General features: G+C 26.9%; 3 protein-coding genes across 3 annotated transcripts; 2 read left to right on the top strand and 1 right to left on the bottom strand.

Moving 5' to 3' along the window:
* Positions 1 to 46: 46 nt before the first annotated feature.
* Bm6787 (SPRY domain containing protein) lies at positions 47 to 7,287 on the top strand (the record flags this gene model as incomplete). Its single annotated transcript, XM_043080891.1, has 17 exons — positions 47 to 76; positions 759 to 923; positions 1,358 to 1,445; positions 1,529 to 1,708; positions 2,053 to 2,220; positions 2,629 to 2,759; positions 3,405 to 3,478; positions 3,560 to 3,708; positions 4,284 to 4,432; positions 4,739 to 4,835; positions 5,210 to 5,323; positions 5,512 to 5,614; positions 5,723 to 5,799; positions 6,045 to 6,140; positions 6,289 to 6,491; positions 6,711 to 6,822; positions 7,142 to 7,287. 17 exons carry the CDS (start codon positions 47 to 49, stop codon positions 7,285 to 7,287), a joined length of 2,082 nt encoding a protein of 693 aa, XP_042936825.1.
* Positions 7,288 to 9,773: 2,486 nt separating this feature from the next.
* Bma-dus-2 (dihydrouridine synthase domain containing protein) lies at positions 9,774 to 14,079 on the top strand (the record flags this gene model as incomplete). The annotated part of the gene is made up of 13 exons (XM_043080892.1): positions 9,774 to 9,847; positions 10,323 to 10,411; positions 10,641 to 10,732; positions 10,998 to 11,041; positions 11,159 to 11,267; positions 11,642 to 11,707; positions 11,817 to 11,974; positions 12,118 to 12,283; positions 12,604 to 12,672; positions 12,828 to 13,009; positions 13,440 to 13,536; positions 13,838 to 13,939; positions 14,011 to 14,079. The coding sequence occupies 13 exons, from the start codon at positions 9,774 to 9,776 to the stop codon at positions 14,077 to 14,079; spliced, it is 1,317 nt and encodes a 438-aa protein (XP_042936826.1).
* A 566-nt stretch (positions 14,080 to 14,645) lies between these two features.
* On the bottom strand, positions 14,646 to 20,260 carry Bma-ltah-1.2 (Uncharacterized protein; the record flags this gene model as incomplete). Its single annotated transcript, XM_043080893.1, has 11 exons — positions 14,646 to 14,793; positions 15,474 to 15,670; positions 15,991 to 16,138; positions 16,555 to 16,772; positions 16,957 to 17,076; positions 17,149 to 17,245; positions 17,599 to 17,778; positions 18,119 to 18,399; positions 18,799 to 18,976; positions 19,413 to 19,549; positions 20,117 to 20,260. 11 exons carry the CDS (start codon positions 20,258 to 20,260, stop codon positions 14,646 to 14,648), a joined length of 1,848 nt encoding a protein of 615 aa, XP_042936827.1.
* Positions 20,261 to 21,071: the final 811 nt, after the last annotated feature.

Here is a 21,071-nt window from a genome sequence, read left to right on the forward strand (position 1 = left end):
GGCCGGTTGTTGTTGTCACTTCGAGGTACGGAAAGTAAGGAGGAAAATGGCTATGGAAGTTGAAGTATTACAAAATGTAACTTTCTTATTATAAATTCTTTTTGTTAGTTTTCTGGTCAGAATTCAATATGTAAAGGATTTTTTTCTGGAAATTCACTTTTTCTAGAAATGTTAGAAAAAAATGTGTTGGCATAAAAAATTATAGATTTTCTTGCTTAAATATTGATTTATGAATTTATCTTCCAAATAAGTTGTATCTTTTCCAAGAAAATCTTTTTTTACTAGTAGTTTTGGAGAAAATTATACATTAAGAAGAAGCAGTTTACTCACGCAAGTCCAACAAACGGAAAACGGAATGCTCCAGTTTCAGTGAATGTTCATTATGAACCGAAAAGGATTTGAAAAGATCATACATTAAAATACTTTTGTTATTGTATGTGCACTGATCTTTATCAGTGTCCATTCCATTGTTTCATGAAGTAATCTTCCACCAAATTTGTCTTGAACTGTTCTTTGCATTATCGCGCTGTTTACTTCAAATGACTTTGGAAAGTATATATGTGACAAAGACCTGAGGAAGAGGCTATAAAATTTGAAGACTGATGGGTCGAATTCTCTAAGTTCTGAAACAAAAAGAAGAAAGACAAAATTTGACTTTTGGATAAGTTTTAACCACTGTTCCAGTTCAGGAATCATTATGCTGTGAAGAAAATACGATTTTAGAATTTTTACATTTTTAAGGAGTATAAATTCTGCAGGATTTTGATGATGCACCATTGGATGATGTTGTTGAAGTGAAAAGTTTGAGTCCTGACCCGGCAATGAGACGTAGGAGACCTCGATATAAAGTAATATGTGCGGGAGAACGACCTAAAGAAGTCAATGAACGTTTGCTGCAACTTTATCCATTTGTGGACCAAAAGGTGCATAACTGTGCTCTATATAAAGTTTTCATGATAATATAAAACTTACAATATTATGATCTCGAGATCTCAAAATTTCACAGAAATTTTTTCGTTGTTTCAGAGTTCGATATTTTTGCATATGTACTGCCCAGACATCTGCATATAAATGCATGCATTATATGATATGTCTAATAAATTTAATGTCCAACTGTGATTTATTCTAAATCTCTTAGAAGGTGGAGCTTAAAAATAGCTTGGAATGTGTCTTATAAATATTTAAAGTATGTAGCAGAATCATCTGGATGCAGATTACTTGTAAATAATAGTACTTGAAAAATAATGTTATTTTTAGAATTTTTCGAAATTCTCAGGAAAGATAGATAATTAATGCTAATGCTACTCATTTTACAAGGCTTCATTTTATATATATTTTAATGTTTTCATAATTTCAGAAAACACCACTTCCGACACATTGGAGTCATCAGGATAAGGCTGCATCATTGGTTGTCACAAATGATTATCGTAATGTTGCATATGCTGGTGAGTATTATTGGCATAAATTTAGAATTTTCATTTTTTTTTTTTTCATTTATCAGTCTTCACATTCGTGTTTTCCGATACAGATAGTGGGGATCCCAATCAAGAATTGAATGCAAAAGATGCTGCAGCAGTGCGTGCGGATCATCCGATCCCTATAACATGTGGTGTGTACTACTTCGAGGTAACAATAGTATGTAGTGGAGCTGAATGTTGTATGGGTGTTGGATTATGTGAGCGAAATGTTGATTTGAATAGATTGCCAGGTTTGCTTTCTATACATATATATGCATTGTTAGGTCATTAAAAAAAAACATTCTTTTAACTGTCACCGTAAAGACTCAAATATTCTCGCTCAAAACTTTTGCAACAAATATGTGTTATATGGTCATTTAATATTTCGTATTTGATTATCATTTATGCTACAAAACTCATAAATTACGTTCAAAGATTGACTTTGACTTTGTCTTTTGTTCTATATTAGCCTTTGTGGGAAAGTTCTTATGATGTCTATGAAGTATTTGTGAGATTAATTAATGCGGTTATAATGTAAGAGAGCAATAAAGGAAGATAAAGCATATCTGGATTTGTTAATAATTATTAAATTTAGGTTGGGATAGAGCATCATACGGTTATCACGGTGATGATGGCAATTTCTTTTGCTCATCAGGCACTGGACATGCTTATGGACCTACATTTAAGATGAATGATGTCATTGGTTGTGGAGTAGACTTTGTTAGAAAATCGATATTTTTCACCAAAAATGGGCGACACTTGGGTTAGTTCTTATCTAATTTATTCATTACTAAATTTTTTTTCTCTTTAAAATTAAATTAAATAATTATTTTTTGATTTATTATAAGATGTGTACTTAGTGACTGTGCACATATAATAAAATTTAAATGATCTCCTTATTTCATAAACTTTAATTACAGTGACGTCATTTGTAATAGCTCAATTTTTGCAATTGTTGCTTAGGCGTTTCTTTATATTTTGAAGTGTGGAAGTGTTATGTGGTGGCAATTATCGATTGCACAAACTACTCAAAGAAAAAGAAGATTGTGAACAAAGAATAGATGCCATATGAAAATAGTTATCGATTCGTTTATTTTATATGGATAATTGCAGTGTTTCAGTTGTTTGTAAAGTCTTTTAGACTGTTCATTCTTGTTATTTGCTACTACAGGTATTGCTATAATGGAAGTTGAAAATGTTGTTGATTTATATCCAATGATTGGCCTTCAAAAACATGGTGCAATTGCGGATTCAAACTTTGGACAGTATCCTTTCAAATACGACATCGAGCAAGAATTCAAGGTCATCATTATATTCCTCTATATTTCATTGTTTCATTTCATTCGATAGTAATAAAATGGTCAGTCAAAATAAAAGTTGTAAAGAAATGTAGTACAATATGTGCAACTATTATGGCGAAATGTGTATTAAGTTAATTTGGGGAGACTTATAGTGGCAGTCATTTAACCAAATGATTCATTGATTAGATTATTGAGAAATCGATTAATTAAATTCATTTGAAAAAAAAAAAAAATGCTCCTTGCATGAGTGTAGAAAATGGATAATGTAGAAGAATTCATTTTTTAAATTTGCTGAAACCACTAAGAATAAATTAGTAAGATTAATTGATTACTGTGATGAATATTTCTTGGGGTGATAATATTCCTTTTATTATTATTCTTACATTTGCACTGTTATCAAGAACTATAATGCGCCTGAATATTTGAATAGGTTTTACAAAACGATAATAGTTTTTCAGGTTTCACTGTTATTAATAATTAATTCTTGGGATATAATTTAGAATGGTAAATCTCGCATAATTTATTTCATTTATTATCTTTCTTTTTTCCTTTTTCTTTTAAATTATCCAGTTTGGCAGGTATTTTTCTATCAGCAAAGTTATCTGTAAAGAAGGGAAGCATAAAACTATTTCTTGAAGTTTTTCAGGATGCACGCAATTATACGTATGAACAAATATGCCAAGTTGTTCTGCCACAAGCAAAAACGGGTTGGATGGATCGGTAAGGATGTGTAATAAATTTTGCTGCTTTTAGCGGTGAGAGGACGAATGATAAACTCTGCTTTTTTTTTGTATTTTTTAGCGCAATATCTTCGTGGTTGTTACATGAAGGATATGGAAGAGCGTTAGCTGCTTTTAAGAAGCATGCTGATCAAAATTTAGATGAAACTGGTGATGTACAAATGGAAAAAGGAGAAGAGGAATCAAGTGATATGTTAGAAACACGTCGAGGTTGTGATGCTTCAGTTTTGATTGTCCAATATATTTGATGCTTCAGTTTTGATTGTCCAATATATTTCTTAGCTTTTTTCTAATTCGGAATTCAATATTAGATTCTCCCCAAATTGAAATCAAAATCTTGGAGTAGTATCAATGATTCCGTATAATCAAATTGTAAAGTCCTTCGGAGTTCAGTATTCGATTGCGGATGTTATCGATTTGAAAGAGTTTTTTATTTTTGTTTGTCAGCAAACATGGCAGCTGTTTGACACAAAGCTGTTCTGTTGAAGATGTTGTTGTGCATAATTCATTATCAGTAACATTTGTATTGACAGAGTTTTGCTAAACACAATGGGGAGAATGTAATTAAGAAATTGAACGGTTGGATTAGTTTCAAATATTATATAAAGATAAATCAATTGTAATTGCTTTTTATCTATTTGTAAGAATTTTACAGATATATACCACAGTGAATGATACACTTATTAGGATTTATGTTTGTAAGCTAGATGATAGATAATTTTTTGTATGCACATTTATATTTCATTTAATTTCATTGAATTTTTTTTTAGTGCGCCAATTTGCAGAATTAAAACAGTTGATTTTGGACGGTGAAGTTGGTAAAGCAATCGATCGTGCACGAGCTTTATGCCCGGATTTACTGGAGCAAAATAAAGAATTAGCATTATTATTGAATTGTCAGTATTACGTGGAGATTTATGCCAAAGCAAACAATGTAAGAGTGTAACTTCTTTTCTCGATATTTCTGATTATATGGTTATCAGTAAATTACACTTTGTCATTATCAAAAAAGATTTATATATTTACGATTACACTTTTAAAGAACAGTTGCTTAGGAAAACAAAGGTTACATAGTCAAAATCATTAGTCATTCTCATAAAAGCAAATTTCTGATTGCTTCATTAATAGAAAATAGAGTGTACCGAATAACGAGATAGTTTTTGTGGTAATAAAAATTTGAAAAGTTATTAAAATAAAACTTTCCATAGCTACATTACATAAAACTTAGTGTTGATTTCAGATCATAATTTCTTCTGTGTCTTCGCGTGGTTCAGCTAGTAGTTTATCTCCAAAAGAAGAAACTCGTCCAACACAAAGTAGTCTTTCAGCAATCTCAGGTTAACATGGATGCATTTTTAGTATATTCATTACAAGTAAAAATCAAGATTTCATGATTTTAAAGAGGCTAGGATTAGGGGAAGACAATAGTTTTAAGAAAGGCTAACTTTTTTATCTATCCACTATCAAAATGAATTGATATAGTATTGAAATGCTATGCATCATTTTCACAATTAGTTATTAGTTTGAGGATTTTGCTTTTTTTCTTCTTGCGTGTGTGACAATAACTCAAGAATTGTCAGGTGGAAAGTAGGAATGAATAGCAAAAGCATTTTCTAGGTGTTATTTTGCATATTTTGTTGACTATAATGTAGAGAAAAAATTTTATAATGAAAAATGAAAATTTATGTAAAATGATTATAATAATTTTCAGGAGGCGATTCATATGCTCAAGTGTATAGTAGAAAAGGACATCCATTTACAATTACTGCCAGTAATGAAAATCTGGGCACGTTTAATCCGTTCAAAAGACGTAACGATGAATGGGGTTTGTTTTTAGTATTATTTCATTCTTCATTTTATAATCATGCTTATTCTAGCACATATACATATATAGAAATGATTTATCATAGAACTGTGACTTCATGCAAAGTTAGTTAATGATGTGTGTTAAAGGAAAACAGATTAACTAAAGGTGTGTTTTTAAACTTTTTAAATATGAGATCATTTTTTTAGAACCTTTCGTATGTGTTACTCGTCGATCACGTACGGGTAATGAAGGAGTACAAACAGATTCAAACCGATTTACTCGTGTACAAGCAAGTAGCAGTGTTATTCGGTAAGATGTTATCCAACTTGTTTTTAACCATCATTCAGGCTACTATTTTTTAAATCACTGTGTTGACGTCCGGTAATTAGTGTACATAAGAAATAAAAAATTCTTCAGTAATATGTCAGTTGATGAATTAATCGATGATAAACCTGCAAGTGACCTCTCTTCATCATCGAATGGAGCAGTTCATGGTTAGATTGAAATTATGATTTTTTTCTTTGCTTTGTTTTGATTTTTTAATAAAAATTTAAGTAAGACATAAATTGTAGCATGAGATTGAATGCAAATTGTAGCTAAATTCAAATTAATTCAGTTGATTTTGAATTAACGCGTCATTGACTGTTTGGCATACTCTTTTAAAAAATTTAAAGCATATTTTTGTTGTTGTATTTAAGAAAAGTTGTTTTCATAAATTTTGTGTAAAAATTTTCTTCAGCGTCGAATGGAAGTGTTGCAGCAAGTAATGGTGCCGTATCAAACGGCGTATCTCAACCGGTCACATCAGCGACCACTATCATTGATGAAGATCAAGGTTTGTCATGAACTCAAAACGAGTTTTTCCGTTACTGCGTTTTTTTTTTTTTTTTCACTGTTTTTAAATAAATTGTGTTAGTTGCAGCAAATTTAATATTTTAACTTGTTTAATTTTTTGCATTCAAAATTTGTTATGATTTATTTAGATCCAACTTGTGGTGACACACATCAAGATGTTATTGGCAGTGCCGAAAGAGCATTTACTTCATCTCGAGGTTGGACGGGTGGTGATCCCAAAGATATGATGGAATATGGTGAAATAGAAAGACTCCTTAAACTTGGTCGAGAAATCAATTCCTTATGTCAAGAAATAACGGATCCACCAGAAGATCTGGTTCGCCGGGTACATGTGAGTTTTTTTTTTCTCTTGAAAATAAAACCTTTATTGGAAGGTTTGACTATAATTCACTGATAGTATGTAATAATGAAATTCAAAAAATTAGAAGAATGCCACCATGTGTTGATAATTTTAATAATATTTTTGAAATGGAAGCGGAGAAAGGCAAGGAGATAAACAAAACAGTATTTTCTGGTGACTGTGACTATCCGTCAAATTTTTTCTTTATAGGATATCCTTGCCTTGATATGTCATACAAAACCTTTGGATACATCACTTCGCTATTTGCTTGAACAAATGCAACGTGTAAAAGCAGCTAACGGATTAAATAGCGCCTTACGAGGTTATTTTAGTATTTTTTGTTTTAACTTTTGGAGATATTAATAATACATATAGATTAGTCATAAATTTCATTGATTTATGGTTCTTTTCGAAGACGATACATATTTTATTTGTGATCAGAAATTAAATGGCCAAATCAAAACTATATCCACATTATGCTTAGTCTTTCATGGTTTCATGTGAAATGAATTTGATTCGGGAGATTTGAGATTTTTGTTTCCAGTTGTTATCTTTCTTTTGATTGATTAACTTATGTTTCCCAATTAATTACTAAATTCTAAATTATTCCTTAAAAAGCCAAAATTTCGAATTTTTTCAAGAGCATATGGGTTTTCCGCAAGAATCGCTGCTCTCAATGCATTTTCGTACTGCGCGGAAGCTTCGTAGCGATTTATCGGCAATGCAACTTGGTGTTGCCGTGTTTGCAGATGTGGATAAATTGGTCGCCCAGCATCTGGAATTTTGATATTTGTCCTATCATCAATTTTTTTTTCTTTTTTAATGTGAATTTTGGTATTCTTTAAGTTGACCGTCGATATATGCCGCTACAAATTTTTAGCTATTATAATTTTTGCAGTGATTAAAAAAAATTGATGGACATTATTTCGAAGATTTCAAATGATATAAGTATAGAAAATACCATTTACTTGAAATTTTAGGAAATAGATATTGACTTTTTTTTAGAAATAGACAGTTCAGATTGGACCTTAAAATTGTTTTGAATTTCCATAGCTATTAGAAGTCATATAAATGAATAGTTCTTCGAAATTTTGAAGGATCGTATAATATTTTTCATTTGACAAAAAACGAAATCTTAAATGACATTTGTTAGATCTGAACAAGCGACATTGACACGGCGGTCATCTCTTTTCAAGTATCGGACCTCAGACGAGTATCACAATGTTTATCTATCATTTTCAGTCAAACTTGACTTTTTATTCTGTGTAGTGTTTAGTCCTTTATATCAATTTCTGTATAAACATTTTTCCGTTTCAGTTCATCTGTTTTAGGTTTGTATAATTTTTTTTTTTATCATTCCGTCTTTGCTTCTTTGTCCAACAACCAAATGTTTTATCAGTAGGAAGGTTTTTCTTTTTTTTTTTTAAATCAAAATCAACTGGGTTTTAAAATTTTACTCACTCAAACAAAATTCTCTCATAACATTTATTACAATTAGTTTTTAGTGTTAAGCTTAGCTGATAATCAAAACAAAGCATAATTAGTGAATGAATTAAACGAACTGGTGTTTGATGTGTGTGATAATTTTATATCTTTTCTCTGGGACAGTATTCGGCGGTGTACATTTACACTATTACTATACAACATGAACACATCTTAGTGAACAATGAATAGTAAGAAATAAATTTTAATCGTTCAAAGATTTTCTTTTTATTGATTTTCAAACTTAAATTTGCTCTTAAGTATACGATATTTCTAAATTTTTTTATCTCTCTTTGATCTTTTAGCACACTTTTTTTTTTTTTTTTTTTGAAAAATTTTGATATTAGCTCTTTAATTGTATGCATCTTATCCTTCCCTTTTTTCTGGTCCTAGACTGCTATTTTTTTTTTCCAGTACTGTAAATAAATGTTTCAATAAACATCCATTTGAACTTCCAATTATTTTTGACCGAATTTCATTTCTTTGTAAATATATTGGTGATTTTTTTTTTTTTTTTTGGATCAAAATTAACTTCAATTTTTTGATTTTTTTCCAAAAAAAAAAAAAAACTTAGATTTAAATTTCAGATATCTGTTGAAAGCTTAGCAACAAGATTATTGAAACTCTAAATGGTACTCTCTTCTATGTAACAATTCTCGTAATGTTCATTTTTCATGCAAAATCTTAGCAATTATTTGCATTCGATGCCTTTTTTTTTATTTTCTTCATCTGTATTTCTTATTTTCTATCATTTACTGTTCACTAAACCCGGAATATACACATATAATTCATTGCCTAGGAAAATTTTAATTTCAGGAATGTTTAATGTATGTAATATACAAGGAAAGGTTTTCAGGATTTTCCGGGTTAGAAAATTTTTTTTTTTTTTTTTCTTGTTTATATTCTATCTGGTCAAATTATAAACTACACATGTAATTCGTTTTCTCAAACGCATTTCTGTTTCTTCAATTCGTTCTTTCTTCCTTTCTTATTGGAAATTATGGTACTCATATATTTTTTTTCTTATTTCCTTAGAATTTGTATGTAATATACATGCATATATTTGAATATATTCTGCATTAGTCATGTATTTGATCGCTTTTTTCGATTTTAATTTCACATTTGATTTCAATTTTGAATACTGAAAATTTGGAGTTTTTTTTTTTCGCTATTCTATTTTTTTTTTTTTTATTTTTAAGATTTGTCTTCGCTTCATATAAAAATAAACAAAAACGCTTTTTTTTTTTTCCACATGGATACATAAATTGTGTGAATAAAGAAAATTTTAACAAAATACTTTTTGATCATTTTATATTTCAGCTAACAATTAGCACAAATTATGCATGTTTTAAAATTCTTATTAAATTTCAATCTTTGTCTGAAAATAATTCAGCTATTGAATATTTGGATGTTTATTTATTTATTTAGAAAATCAATATCTTTTATTGACAAATTGATTTGGGAAGTAATGCGTCATTTATGTTGTGGTGATATTTTAGTGCACTGTTTACACAAGAATTATCGATTTTAAATCAGTGAAGAATTTTTATTAAAATGTAATAGAAATTTAAAAGCTTTACCGAACAGGATTCAGAAATAGGTAATTGTTGATATTTTAAATCTTAGCAGTATATTATTATTCATAATAACATTTCATTATTTTTATAAACTTATTACATGCAACAATACTTTCGCTAATTTACTTTTAAATTTCGTTTTTAAAGTTAAATATTGAGCAAAATATGCAGTGATGTTAGCTAGATCATAAGATTTAGTTTTATACAACAATCAATGGCTGATAGCAGTTTCTATGCAAACAAATTAATATTAGCTCCTATGGTTCGAGCTGGTAGAACACCGCTTAGGTTAGTTAATTCTATTATTTATCTGAATTGTTAGTGATATTAGATATTTTCTTTCCTGAGATCAAAATTTAATCTTATCTGTCTTTGACAAAAATTTTCAGTTATATATTTCAATAATGGGGATTGAGATATGATGTAATGTTTATTTTCAAAAAGAAAAAAAAAAATCACATTTGAGTTAGGTTAAATGGATTTGATTAAATGATTAAAAAGAAATTACTGGAATGATTAAATGATTACGAATTTATTTCTCATGTAGTTTAACTTTTGTCATGGTTGTTGTTTAAGCTTTCAGATGATAAAATATAAGTGAGAAAACAATATTCTAATTGTAGAGATGATTTAATTTTGATTTTAACATACCTACAAAAAGTTAAATTCATTATTGTAGTTTTTTTTTTCTTGCTGAGATTTTTACCAAGACTTTTTTTTTTTTTTTTACTCTCTATTTTATTTATTTATCTCTTGTTTGCAGAACTTTGGCACTACAGTATGGTGCTGATTTGGTATATACAGAAGAAATTGTTGATCAAAAACTATTAGGTTCTCAACGAACAGTTAATGGTAGCAGTTAGGAATTTTCAAATAGTATAATAATTTTGATAAGAATATTCCTGATAAATTAAGTGTTTATCTCTTCAGTTTGATTAAAAGCGTAAATTTTTATTTGAAGAAAAATTTTGAGTTTTCTTATAAAGATTTCTGAAAATTTTTGAAGAATAATCATAGTTTTGTAGAAACAGAGAAGAAATGTAATGGATCATAATTGAAAATTCGAAATGAATAATTACAGATATTCTTGGAACAACTGATTATACATGTGAAGATGACGTCGTTTTGAGGATATGTAATCGAGTTGAAAAGCAGAAATGTGTCTTACAAATTGCAAGTCTTATGATTCATCCTAAAAAATATATATATTGAAAAATAAGCTAAAAGAAAAGTATGCTTTGCCGCAATTAACTGATAATTTAATAACTGACATACAATCTGAATCAATAAATAGATCAATAAGTAGATGTCAAGTGCCTTATTATGATATACTTTAATATATATTTGAAAGAAACAAGGGAAGTTTTTTGTCATTTGCAATAAATACAAATATGGAATCTATAAAAGGAAGAACTGAAATAGAAATGTTTTCTTGTAGGGAACAAATGATGCAGAACGAGCGGCAAATGTTGTTAGAAAAGTGTATGTTAATTAATTAGGTTTATTCTTGCTTTATTCTTATGTTTATTTTATTCGATTTTTTAATTAATAATGATTGATTCAAATTTGAATTATATTTTTTAATTTTCCATTTCTTAGTGGAAACGATGTAGCAGCAATTGATATCAATATGGGTTGTCCGAAACCATTTTCTATAGCTGGCGGAATGGGTGCTGCTTTATTAGGAAATCCTGAAAGAGCGAAAGAGGTATAAATTATCTCATATATTTCTCTTTCTTCCTGAATAAGACACTGAAATTAGATTAATCAATAAATTGTTGACGGAATGTATATTTGAAAGTTTGACGATAATTAATTATTCATTTTTACTCTAACCATTTATGTAAAGTTTCATTGGCTGAGTTTTATGTAAATTTGGTAAACATATATTTATTTTAAAAAAAAAAGATATATGCTGTTTTATAAATGTATGTATTTTTCCGTCGAATTACACATTTATTTATCGTTTTATTAATATTAAAATATAATTTGAAGTCGATTTACTATATAATATATCAAATTTTCATCATGCATAATGAAACATTGAAACATCTAAAATTTTTATATGATTTTGAATTTCAGATAGTACAGACATGTGTCTCGGTTTCCACAATTCCAATCTCTTGTAAGATACGTGTATTAGATAAGGTATATATTTTTTAAAGAATGCTTTTATTGATTAAAATATCATAAATATTTTATACTGATTTTTTTTTTCTCTAATTACAATTTAATTCATACATTATTATGCTTTTAGCAAGAAGATACACTCGAATTTGTGAAGATGCTCGAAAGATGTGGTATTTCAGCAATTGGTGTGCATGGCAGACGTAGAAGTGAACGACAAAGTAATATGAATCGTTTAAATGAAATTCGTGAAATCACTCGAGTAGTTTCTGTTCCAGTTATTGCGAAGTAAATTGATGTATTTATTTATAATGAATGCTTTTTTAAAGAATTTATCATTCATATTGCAAATGTTTGGTAGCTGAATTCATATTTTATTTTATTTTTTGTAAAACTCTAATTAATTAACCATTTCAAAAGTGTATTTATAGTGGATTTTCTGGTTCAATTAAAAAATATGAAGATATTATAAAGTTTTGGGAGCAAAGTGGTGCAAGTAGTGTGATGATAGCAAGAAAAGCTCTCAGTAATCCAAGTATATTTTGTTCCAAAGGTTTCATATCATGGGAACAAGAAATATGTGGATTTTTGAAAATGGTAATTTTTTTTTTTGTTTCTTGAATTTTTTTCTTTAAACTGAATGCAATTATTAATTTTGATAATTTGTTTAATAAGAAATTTGCTTAAATCTTATATCTAAAAAATGTGCAATTTTGTTTTGTCTTTTTAAAACTTTCTGACTTTCAATATTGCTAGTAAAGTTATTTAGACAGTTTGTGTAAAGTTATTGTTGACAATTAGCTTCGCAGATTAAACTACAATCATTGACGGACTGTTTTTTTTTTTTCTTAAAATGTTTTCTATACAGTTAATTTTTAATAGAAATTTAAGTTTATCTTATTTTTTTTGTATTTTAGGCTTGCAAATATGATGAAAATTTCACCTCAACAAAATATGTAGTGCAGAGAATTCTCGGATCTAAACAGGTGCCAAGTTACTATTCGTTCTTTCAGGCTTCTTAAGTAATATCCTTCTCTCCCATAGTTAATAATTTTTTTTAATTTTGGTAACTTTCGAAATTTTTCGTAATTTTTTCTAAAAATACTTGCAAAATGCAACTTTTAAAGTGTAATTTTTTTAGGAAACTGACGAACGTGGACGAGAAACTGTTTTAGCAGGAAGTATTTCAGATATTTGTAAAGCATGGTCCATTAGTGATATATATAACTGTTATAAAAATATTCGAAAACGAGCAACACAGAAGCGAAAATTTGAAGTGGATGATGAAACAGGAATAAGTTTTATTGATCTCACATTTCCACCGTAAGTTTTTATTTATACTTCTATTAAATTAATTATTGCAACAAAAAGTTTGTTAGAAATAATTGCATTCAGTATAAATTTTATTATCATGAAATCCATCTTTATTTATATGTTTGACTACTTGAATACTATCTTGCTATGCAGTTGTATGGTATAACAACTTCTCTCTCTCTCTCTTTTTCTCTTTCCCTTTCTCTCTCTGGTTTTAACATGACAATATCTTGTCTACATGGACATAATTATAAAAAGCTAATATAATGATTAACCATTAAGTTATTCCGATTATTCCTATCCATTAGCATAATTTGTAATAGTTCATGTTTAAATATTAAAATTGTTTTAACTTGTATTAATTTCTCCTCTTTTTGTCTTCGTTTTTTGTTTGTTTTTTAAATGTTTACTGTTGAAACTGTTCATAATAACTATTTAGTAAGCGACTCAGAGATAGAAGTGGAGCAGTAACTCCAAAGTGTATTTTGAATGCTTTTTGTGATGAAAATGGAATTAATCGGCCAATTTATCAATGCGTAAGTTATAATTAATTATTTTCTCATTAAATGTTACTAATTTATTGATTTATTACTCAAAAAATGGTTGTAGTTTCTTTTTACATTCATTATGCATTGTTGGAAATATTTTTAAAATGTAGTTTTCAAAAACAGAGGACAAAATATTCTATTTTAGCATTAATAAAAATAAATTTACGGTAAAAATAAAGACTAAAAAATGAACATAAAAATAATATGAATTTCGTTCATTTATAATTTTATGTTTTCTTCATTTTCGTGTAAAATTTTTTCAAAAACTTTAATGTTTGATAGATTTTAGAAATTACGCATAACTGATAAAAGGTACGAAGCAATTGTTGAAATTGATCATAAGAAGTTCTCATCACGTATTGGTCAACCAAATAAAAAAATGGCTGAACAGGTAAATTGTGTTTTTTGTGTTTCGTTACATTTTTTGTTTTTGTTTAATCAAATGAATTTGATTAATTCCAGGTGGCAGCATTGGCTGCTTTAATTGGTCTTGGTAAGCGTGAAAAATTACCCGGTGATTGGGAAGAATAAATGAAATAAATATTCATTTATAATCATCATTTGAAATGTGGCAATTGTTATTTTTATTAATTTTGTAAGACTTATAAAATTTAGAACATTTCACTAAGGTTATTTGATTATCATTTGTTTATTTATTTTAAATTTTACAGGTTTAAAACAGCTGTAATTTTTGTTCATCAAATTTTTATAACACACAATTTTTATAACAATCACTGTTTCTACCAAACAGTGATTATATATCGTAATAATTGATAACCACGGCAGATCAGTTGTAAATTAATCACTTTATCAGAAGTACTTTAATTAAAACATTCCATTTTTAAAATATGCAAGATTTCATTATATTCCAATTATATAGAAAAACCATAACAAAAAATGAACCATAATAAAGATTAAAAAATGAATAAAGAAGTAAAATAAACCTTAAAATTTACGAATCAAAACAGCACTAAAAAAAAGATAAATAAATAAAACTGTAATTCCATTTATCACATATAAAAAAAAGAAAAAAAATTTAAGTAAAAAGTAAAAGGAAAATTCAATATGAAATATTTATTTTTTTTATTGAATGCAATTTATTTTGGGATCAATTTTGCCACAATCGATACTGTAATTGGATGCATTGATGGAGCATTTTTCCGGAATAGCTCAATTGCACGACCAGCACTTTCTGACCATTGAAAGAGGTCTCTGCAAGAAAGGAAACTTCTAGTAAAATTGAAACTGAAAATGTGAATGATTAAAGTTATACAAATTGAAAGAATTTGACATAAAATTTCAATTTTCACATTTTCCAAATGCTTTCATATTTTTACATGAATTAAAAGTAGTAATTTATAAAAAAAGATAGAGTTAAGAAATTTTTTCACAATTAAAACATAGGAGATTAGTTTTCGATGAAAAAATTAGCTCATTTGAAGAGAAAAAAAACGTTTAAATGTAGAAGTGTGAAAGAAATGAATTAGAAAAAAAAGCTAAATGAATTTATGAATGAAATGGATTAAAAAAAAAAAAATTAAGAAGCTAAATGAACAGAGATAACTGATATGAAAACGACAGTCGATAATTAATGATCTACATATTCGTTTTTTTTTTTTTAACAATTTGAAATTTAGAAGATTGCTTCTAATTCATATCAAAATATGAAAGTAATTAAAGCATAAAAATTTTAATTTAAAAGTTCCATTCATATCAGATTCTATCGATTTATATAATTTTAACATTCACATTTTCAATTTCCATTTAGTAGAATCTTTTAGAAAGTCTTTTAACAAATCCAACTTTTTTTCTTTTTCTTTCTTTTTTTGTTTTAAATTTATTACAACAGATATAACTCCACCTATAATATTTACTCAAAAATCTGAGCATAAATAATTTTTAAATAATGTGAAAAAAAGATATACCTATAAATTGGTCTTACATATTTGATTCGACCTTGTTGTGTAACGAAATCAAAAGCAACTGGTATGATATCTTTCCAGTAATTTTTTAAACATAACTCAATCCAACTTGATAAAATATCACAATTTCCAGTTTTTGATAGTTTGTTTACCTCATCTAGACGTGCTAATTTCACATGTGATAGTGATGATCCTTTTTCCTATAAATTATATGAAATGAAAGAGAAATGAAATGAAATGAATGCAAGAAAGTAAGTTTATAAATGCTTCTCCGTAAAACTTTAAACTATATCAACTCAATACTATCCACTTTCATCACCTTATTTTTCTACTTCATTTTAATTTTTCAATTTCTCTTTTCCATTAATTTCTTGTTATTATAGACATATTTAAAAATGATAATGTTTATTTGCTTGCATTTATCTTGATGCGTTAAAATAATTTAAAGCATACAGAAAATCTATTTAAATTAATCAAAGGAAGAAATAAATATGATATTAATTAATAATTAAAATCTAACCAGTCGTAAATAACTCAATACTTTCTCTTTTTGCAAAGCAGAAAGTGAGAGATATTTCTTATTATCAATATTCATTATTTCAGAATCTGTCATATTTGCCCACTCTTCTGCCAATGCAACAACCTCACGCATAGCTGTATCATCAAATCTGTAAATTATATATTATAAAAAATATAACTTCTGGATTTAAAAAAGAAATATAACTTCCCGAAATGAATACAAGCAGCAATGCTTTGAATTTTAACGAAATTAATGTGAATTAATTTTGGTTATAAACTGAAATTTTTAAACAACAAAAGAGTATATGCTTAGAAATTGTACTACCTTAATCGCTTAATTCTCTTACAACTTATTTGATAGAAAGACATTTTTATTCAAATTTATAAATTAAATTATTTGACAATTTTTAAAACAAAAAATAATAAAAAAAAAAAAACACTTTGGTTTGTATGCGCAAAAACGGAAAGTTTTGAACAGAAAACTAAACTCTTGAAAAATTCCTCACTATAAACTTAATTTAAAAAATTTCTCAAGAAATTAGATAACACAGCTTTTTTCACTTACTGAGGTTTTGTTTTAGGAATTCCTGTATCATACAACCAATTATTCCAATCGATCTTATCAAGTATATTCTTCTTATCTGAGAAATATTCATATAAAAAAACTTTCCAATCATCAGTTACTATTGATTTTTGAGCAAATTTCTCAATATACTTCTTCAAGAATTCATTAAATGAAGTTGCACCAAGTTGCTGCTCAAGAATCATGAGAAGAGCTGATCCCTAAAAACAGAAAGATCACAAATAATCCAGAATGTTCAAAAAATAAGGTTAAAAGAAATAAATTCAAACAATCTTGTGAACATTTTTAATTAATTTAACTCAAAACAACTTATTTAAGCAAATTCATTTCAAATAATTTAAAACAATTGAAGCGCGCTTAATATTTCAATTCAATAAAAGAAACTTTTTCATATGGAACTGATGAAAATGCATCTTCCGGATCTTTGTTCCGTAAATCCAATACCAATTTCGTAAATGGATGATCATCAGAATATTGTTCTTTAACAGCGCCTATCAAATGTCCCTAAAATTATTTTATTTTAAAATTAATAAATCCAATGAATGATCAATCTTACAAGCAAAAATAAAAGTTTACTTCCCAACCACATTGAGCCTCGAACTGTCGTTCTTTTTCGCCTTTAAGTTTTCCTATAATTTTACGTTCCAAAAACGTAGTGAAACCTTCATTAAGCCTAGAAAAATAATAAATATTATTATTATATATATGTAAAACAATAATGAAACATATACAACTATTTAGAATTACTATGATTTAAAAAATTCAATCTTTCAAGATGCTTTAGTTAAATATTCAATACAACATCAAATCAAAATTTCAGCTTAATAGAAATAAGTTATAATAGTTTCGTTAACAGAACTCTATTCATTACTATACGAACATAAATTTTTCCAAATATTTTAAGCAGAAGGGGAAAAAACACTACAACTAAACCTTATAACAAGCTATAGTATTATTTATTTTAGATTAATTAAAAATTACTAACCTTTGATGAAAAGTAAATTTCTGTGGTCGACAAATACTTACCAAAAATGTTCCCAATTAGCATTACTAACTAAATTTCCTGTCCAACTATGTGAAATTTCATGAGCTATCACATATGCTGCTGATCGATCACCAGCTAATAATGTCGGTGTTACAAATGTCAAACATGGATTCTCCATACCACCAAAGGGAAATGATGATGGAAGCACAACCAAATCATATCTGATATTATAAATATTTATTATGCAATTTTATAACACTAAAAATTTTATGCATTTAGTTACTCAAACAAAAATTAAATTTATTATTCTCTCAAAATGAGAGAGGGAAACAAAAAAAAAAGATGGAATAATTGGTTAAAAGAAAAAATTTGTAAGCTAAAAGAAACTTCATCACTGTAACATATACATATCAATAAGAAAATATATATATAACAAATTGCAAAGAAATAAGAAAAATAACAAATTGGAGGTATGTAGTTGCGGGTATAAGTCAAATAATATATAGAAATTAAATTATTAAATTTATAATTAAAATGATAAAATTATTCTGTTTATCTTACCTTCCCCATTCATATTTTCCGACTAAATTTTCAGCAGTTTGTAGCATTTTTTCAGTTTCAGCAAATTCATAAAATGCTTTATCAATTACTGTAGGTTCAGCCCAAACTGCGCAACGTGCGCTGAAATCACGTTTCTCCATTAATCCAACAACAATAGCCAGAAGATAAGAAGGTATTCGTATTGATTGCTTAAATGAATATTTCATCATTTTTCCAATTTCTTCCGGTTGGCCTACAGCAACGGCACTCATAAGGCATATTAAATCACTGGGAACAGCTACCTAAAAAAAAAAAGAAAAATAATAAATAAAAAAGAGTAAAAAATTTGATTTTATTACATAAAAATTATATTACAGAAAAAAAAAAAAAGGAAACTTTGTCTCAGTACAATGTAACATTGTTGGAAGTAAAATTTTCCTTATGTAATTAAAAAAAAAAAGAGTTCTCAAATTTCTGTAAAATGCAGAAAGAGAAAAAAATGAAACGTTGAATTATCGAAACTAAAAATGATTGATTCGAAATGATCAAAGCTTGATATATTCTAAATTTTGAATTTTACTACATTAAAAAATATGGAATGAAATAATAAAATTAAAAATAATCTGGGTTTCTAGATTTAAAAACATAATTCAAAAAAAAAAAAAAAAAATTAAAAGAAAAAAAAAAAACGATAAACCTACCACAGCATCGTAACTTTGCTTCACGGAAGGTGTATCCATGCATGGTACTATTGAACGAGCATAAATGGCTTGACATTGACTAAATAAGTAAGGTTTTGTTTTTGTTACAGTTTGTTCAGCTTTCAAAAATTGCAATGCTGAGCATTTTTCGCCTGTATTGTAGATGATAGTAAGATTACTGAAATTGAAATGATACATTTATTACTTAATAATAATTGAAAATATTAATGAATAATTTTAGAAATTATTTATTGCAAATAAATTTAATTATTTGAACACTTTAAGCTTTACTTTATAAGCCTACAAAAAGATAAATTCATATCAAATTAATACAAATAATTCTTTTACGCAAATATCCTAAAGCAAATTTTAAAAAACACATGATGATTTAAGAAATCTTTTCAATGAAATATGATCTATACTTGTAAACATTTCATTGTTAATCATTATCATAGAATATTTCAATGTTACAGACGTAAATGACGAAAAAAAAGGAATTTATAAATCTCCGGAAACGACTGAAATTGATTATAAAAAAATGAAAAGTCAATTAAATGATTAAAATTTTCATACCAATCAATAACTAATTAATTATTATAAAAAAAAAAACCTACAATTTGTCACCATCATTCCGTTTACCCACATTGATTATTATCTTTTCACCCAAAATATCAGCATTTTTCACATGATAATCGACAATCTCATTATCCAATTTAATATTTGTTATTTCCAACGATCGACTATCCAAAATCTGAAATTGTTTTTTTTTTTTTTAATAACTTGATTTTAGTGCTATTAATGCAAGAGTAAAAAAAGATAAGAATATACTTTATAAATTTCTACATTATGATTTTTGAATAATAAGCAAATATTTGTAGCTTACAAAAGAGTATCAAAAAAGATAGTAAAGGTAAAGTATGACTTACTTTTAATGTCAAACTTTAACTGATTTTCTCTTTTTGTAAAGAAAATAAAATATATTAACAAATATAATTGAACTCATAGTTATAATGGCAGAAATATCTTAATTTGAACCACTATATGAGCCATTATAATTACGCTATCATTAATTATAAATATTAACTAAACAATTAGATAACCTTACTCTTATTATGGTCAAAACAAATATAAACAAAAAAGTTTCAAAAAATAAAACAGTGAATTTAAAATGTGTTATGACACGAAATATTTATAGATTAAAAAATATCATTCATTATTTCCTTAAAATAAGAAAAATATATTAAAAAAAAACGAGGGAAATTTTTACTGGAATTATGCGTTATTTGAAAATAAATGTTGTAAAATGAAAAATTATTACAATTTTATCAGTTGGTTTGATGATACGTACTGATAAAACAACACTTCCAAATATTTGACATTTGCAAAAATCAACTGTCCAATTTAACGAAAAATGATCAATTGTTGCTTCGCTGATATTAGCACTGGATGATGGATCGTACATAATTTCTGAAATAAATTCATATATGAAAATTCATGCATGATAAAAGTAAAATTTCAATCAAAGAATGAAATAAATTCTACTTAATTATGAACTGTTGAGTGCGATATGTCAATTTCTAAAATTTTAATTTTCATTCCTTCGAAACTATAATATGTGTTAATGAAAATTTAAACAAATTTTTTCATCAAAAATTTATGTAAAAAAAATTTCATCTATTTTTATCAAGAAAAGAAAATTCTTCCAGTTAATAATTAATACTACAACAGAAAGTTTGTTAGATTATACAATACCTTTTCAATAGATTACCATTTTAAAAGATGTAATCATAATTTTATTAACCTTATCAAAGTAATCAATATTTTAAGGGTCGCTCTTATTTAGAAACTAGAAATTAGATGAAATCATTAAATTTTCATATTCAATCGGAATAAAAGAAAATTTTTTGACTATAACTTTAACGACAAGTAAATATGCACCTAATACCCAAAAAAATTTTTGTAATTTGATAATAATTACAAAAAATAATTTAGATTTTGGAAAAGAGTTATAATAATAAAATAAGATATAAGTTGAATAGTGACAAAGTAAACATATAAAAAGCGTATATTTTGCAACAACATTTTTTTTTCTTTTTTCTGCATTTATAGACATATTATCAACATAAAAAATAATTGAATTATTGATAGTAGGAATAAATAATCAGTAAATATAGTAATAATTACAAAATCACAGTTTTGAATCTCAATTGCTTTTTTTTTTTCTTCATAACATGTAATAATATATAATATATTGTTCTGACTAACAATAGAAC

Source organism: Brugia malayi (assembly GCF_000002995.4).
Source record: "Brugia malayi strain FR3 genome assembly, contig: Bm_v4_Chr3_scaffold_001, whole genome shotgun sequence".
In the NCBI taxonomy this organism is placed as follows: Eukaryota; Metazoa; Nematoda; class Chromadorea; order Rhabditida; family Onchocercidae; genus Brugia; species Brugia malayi.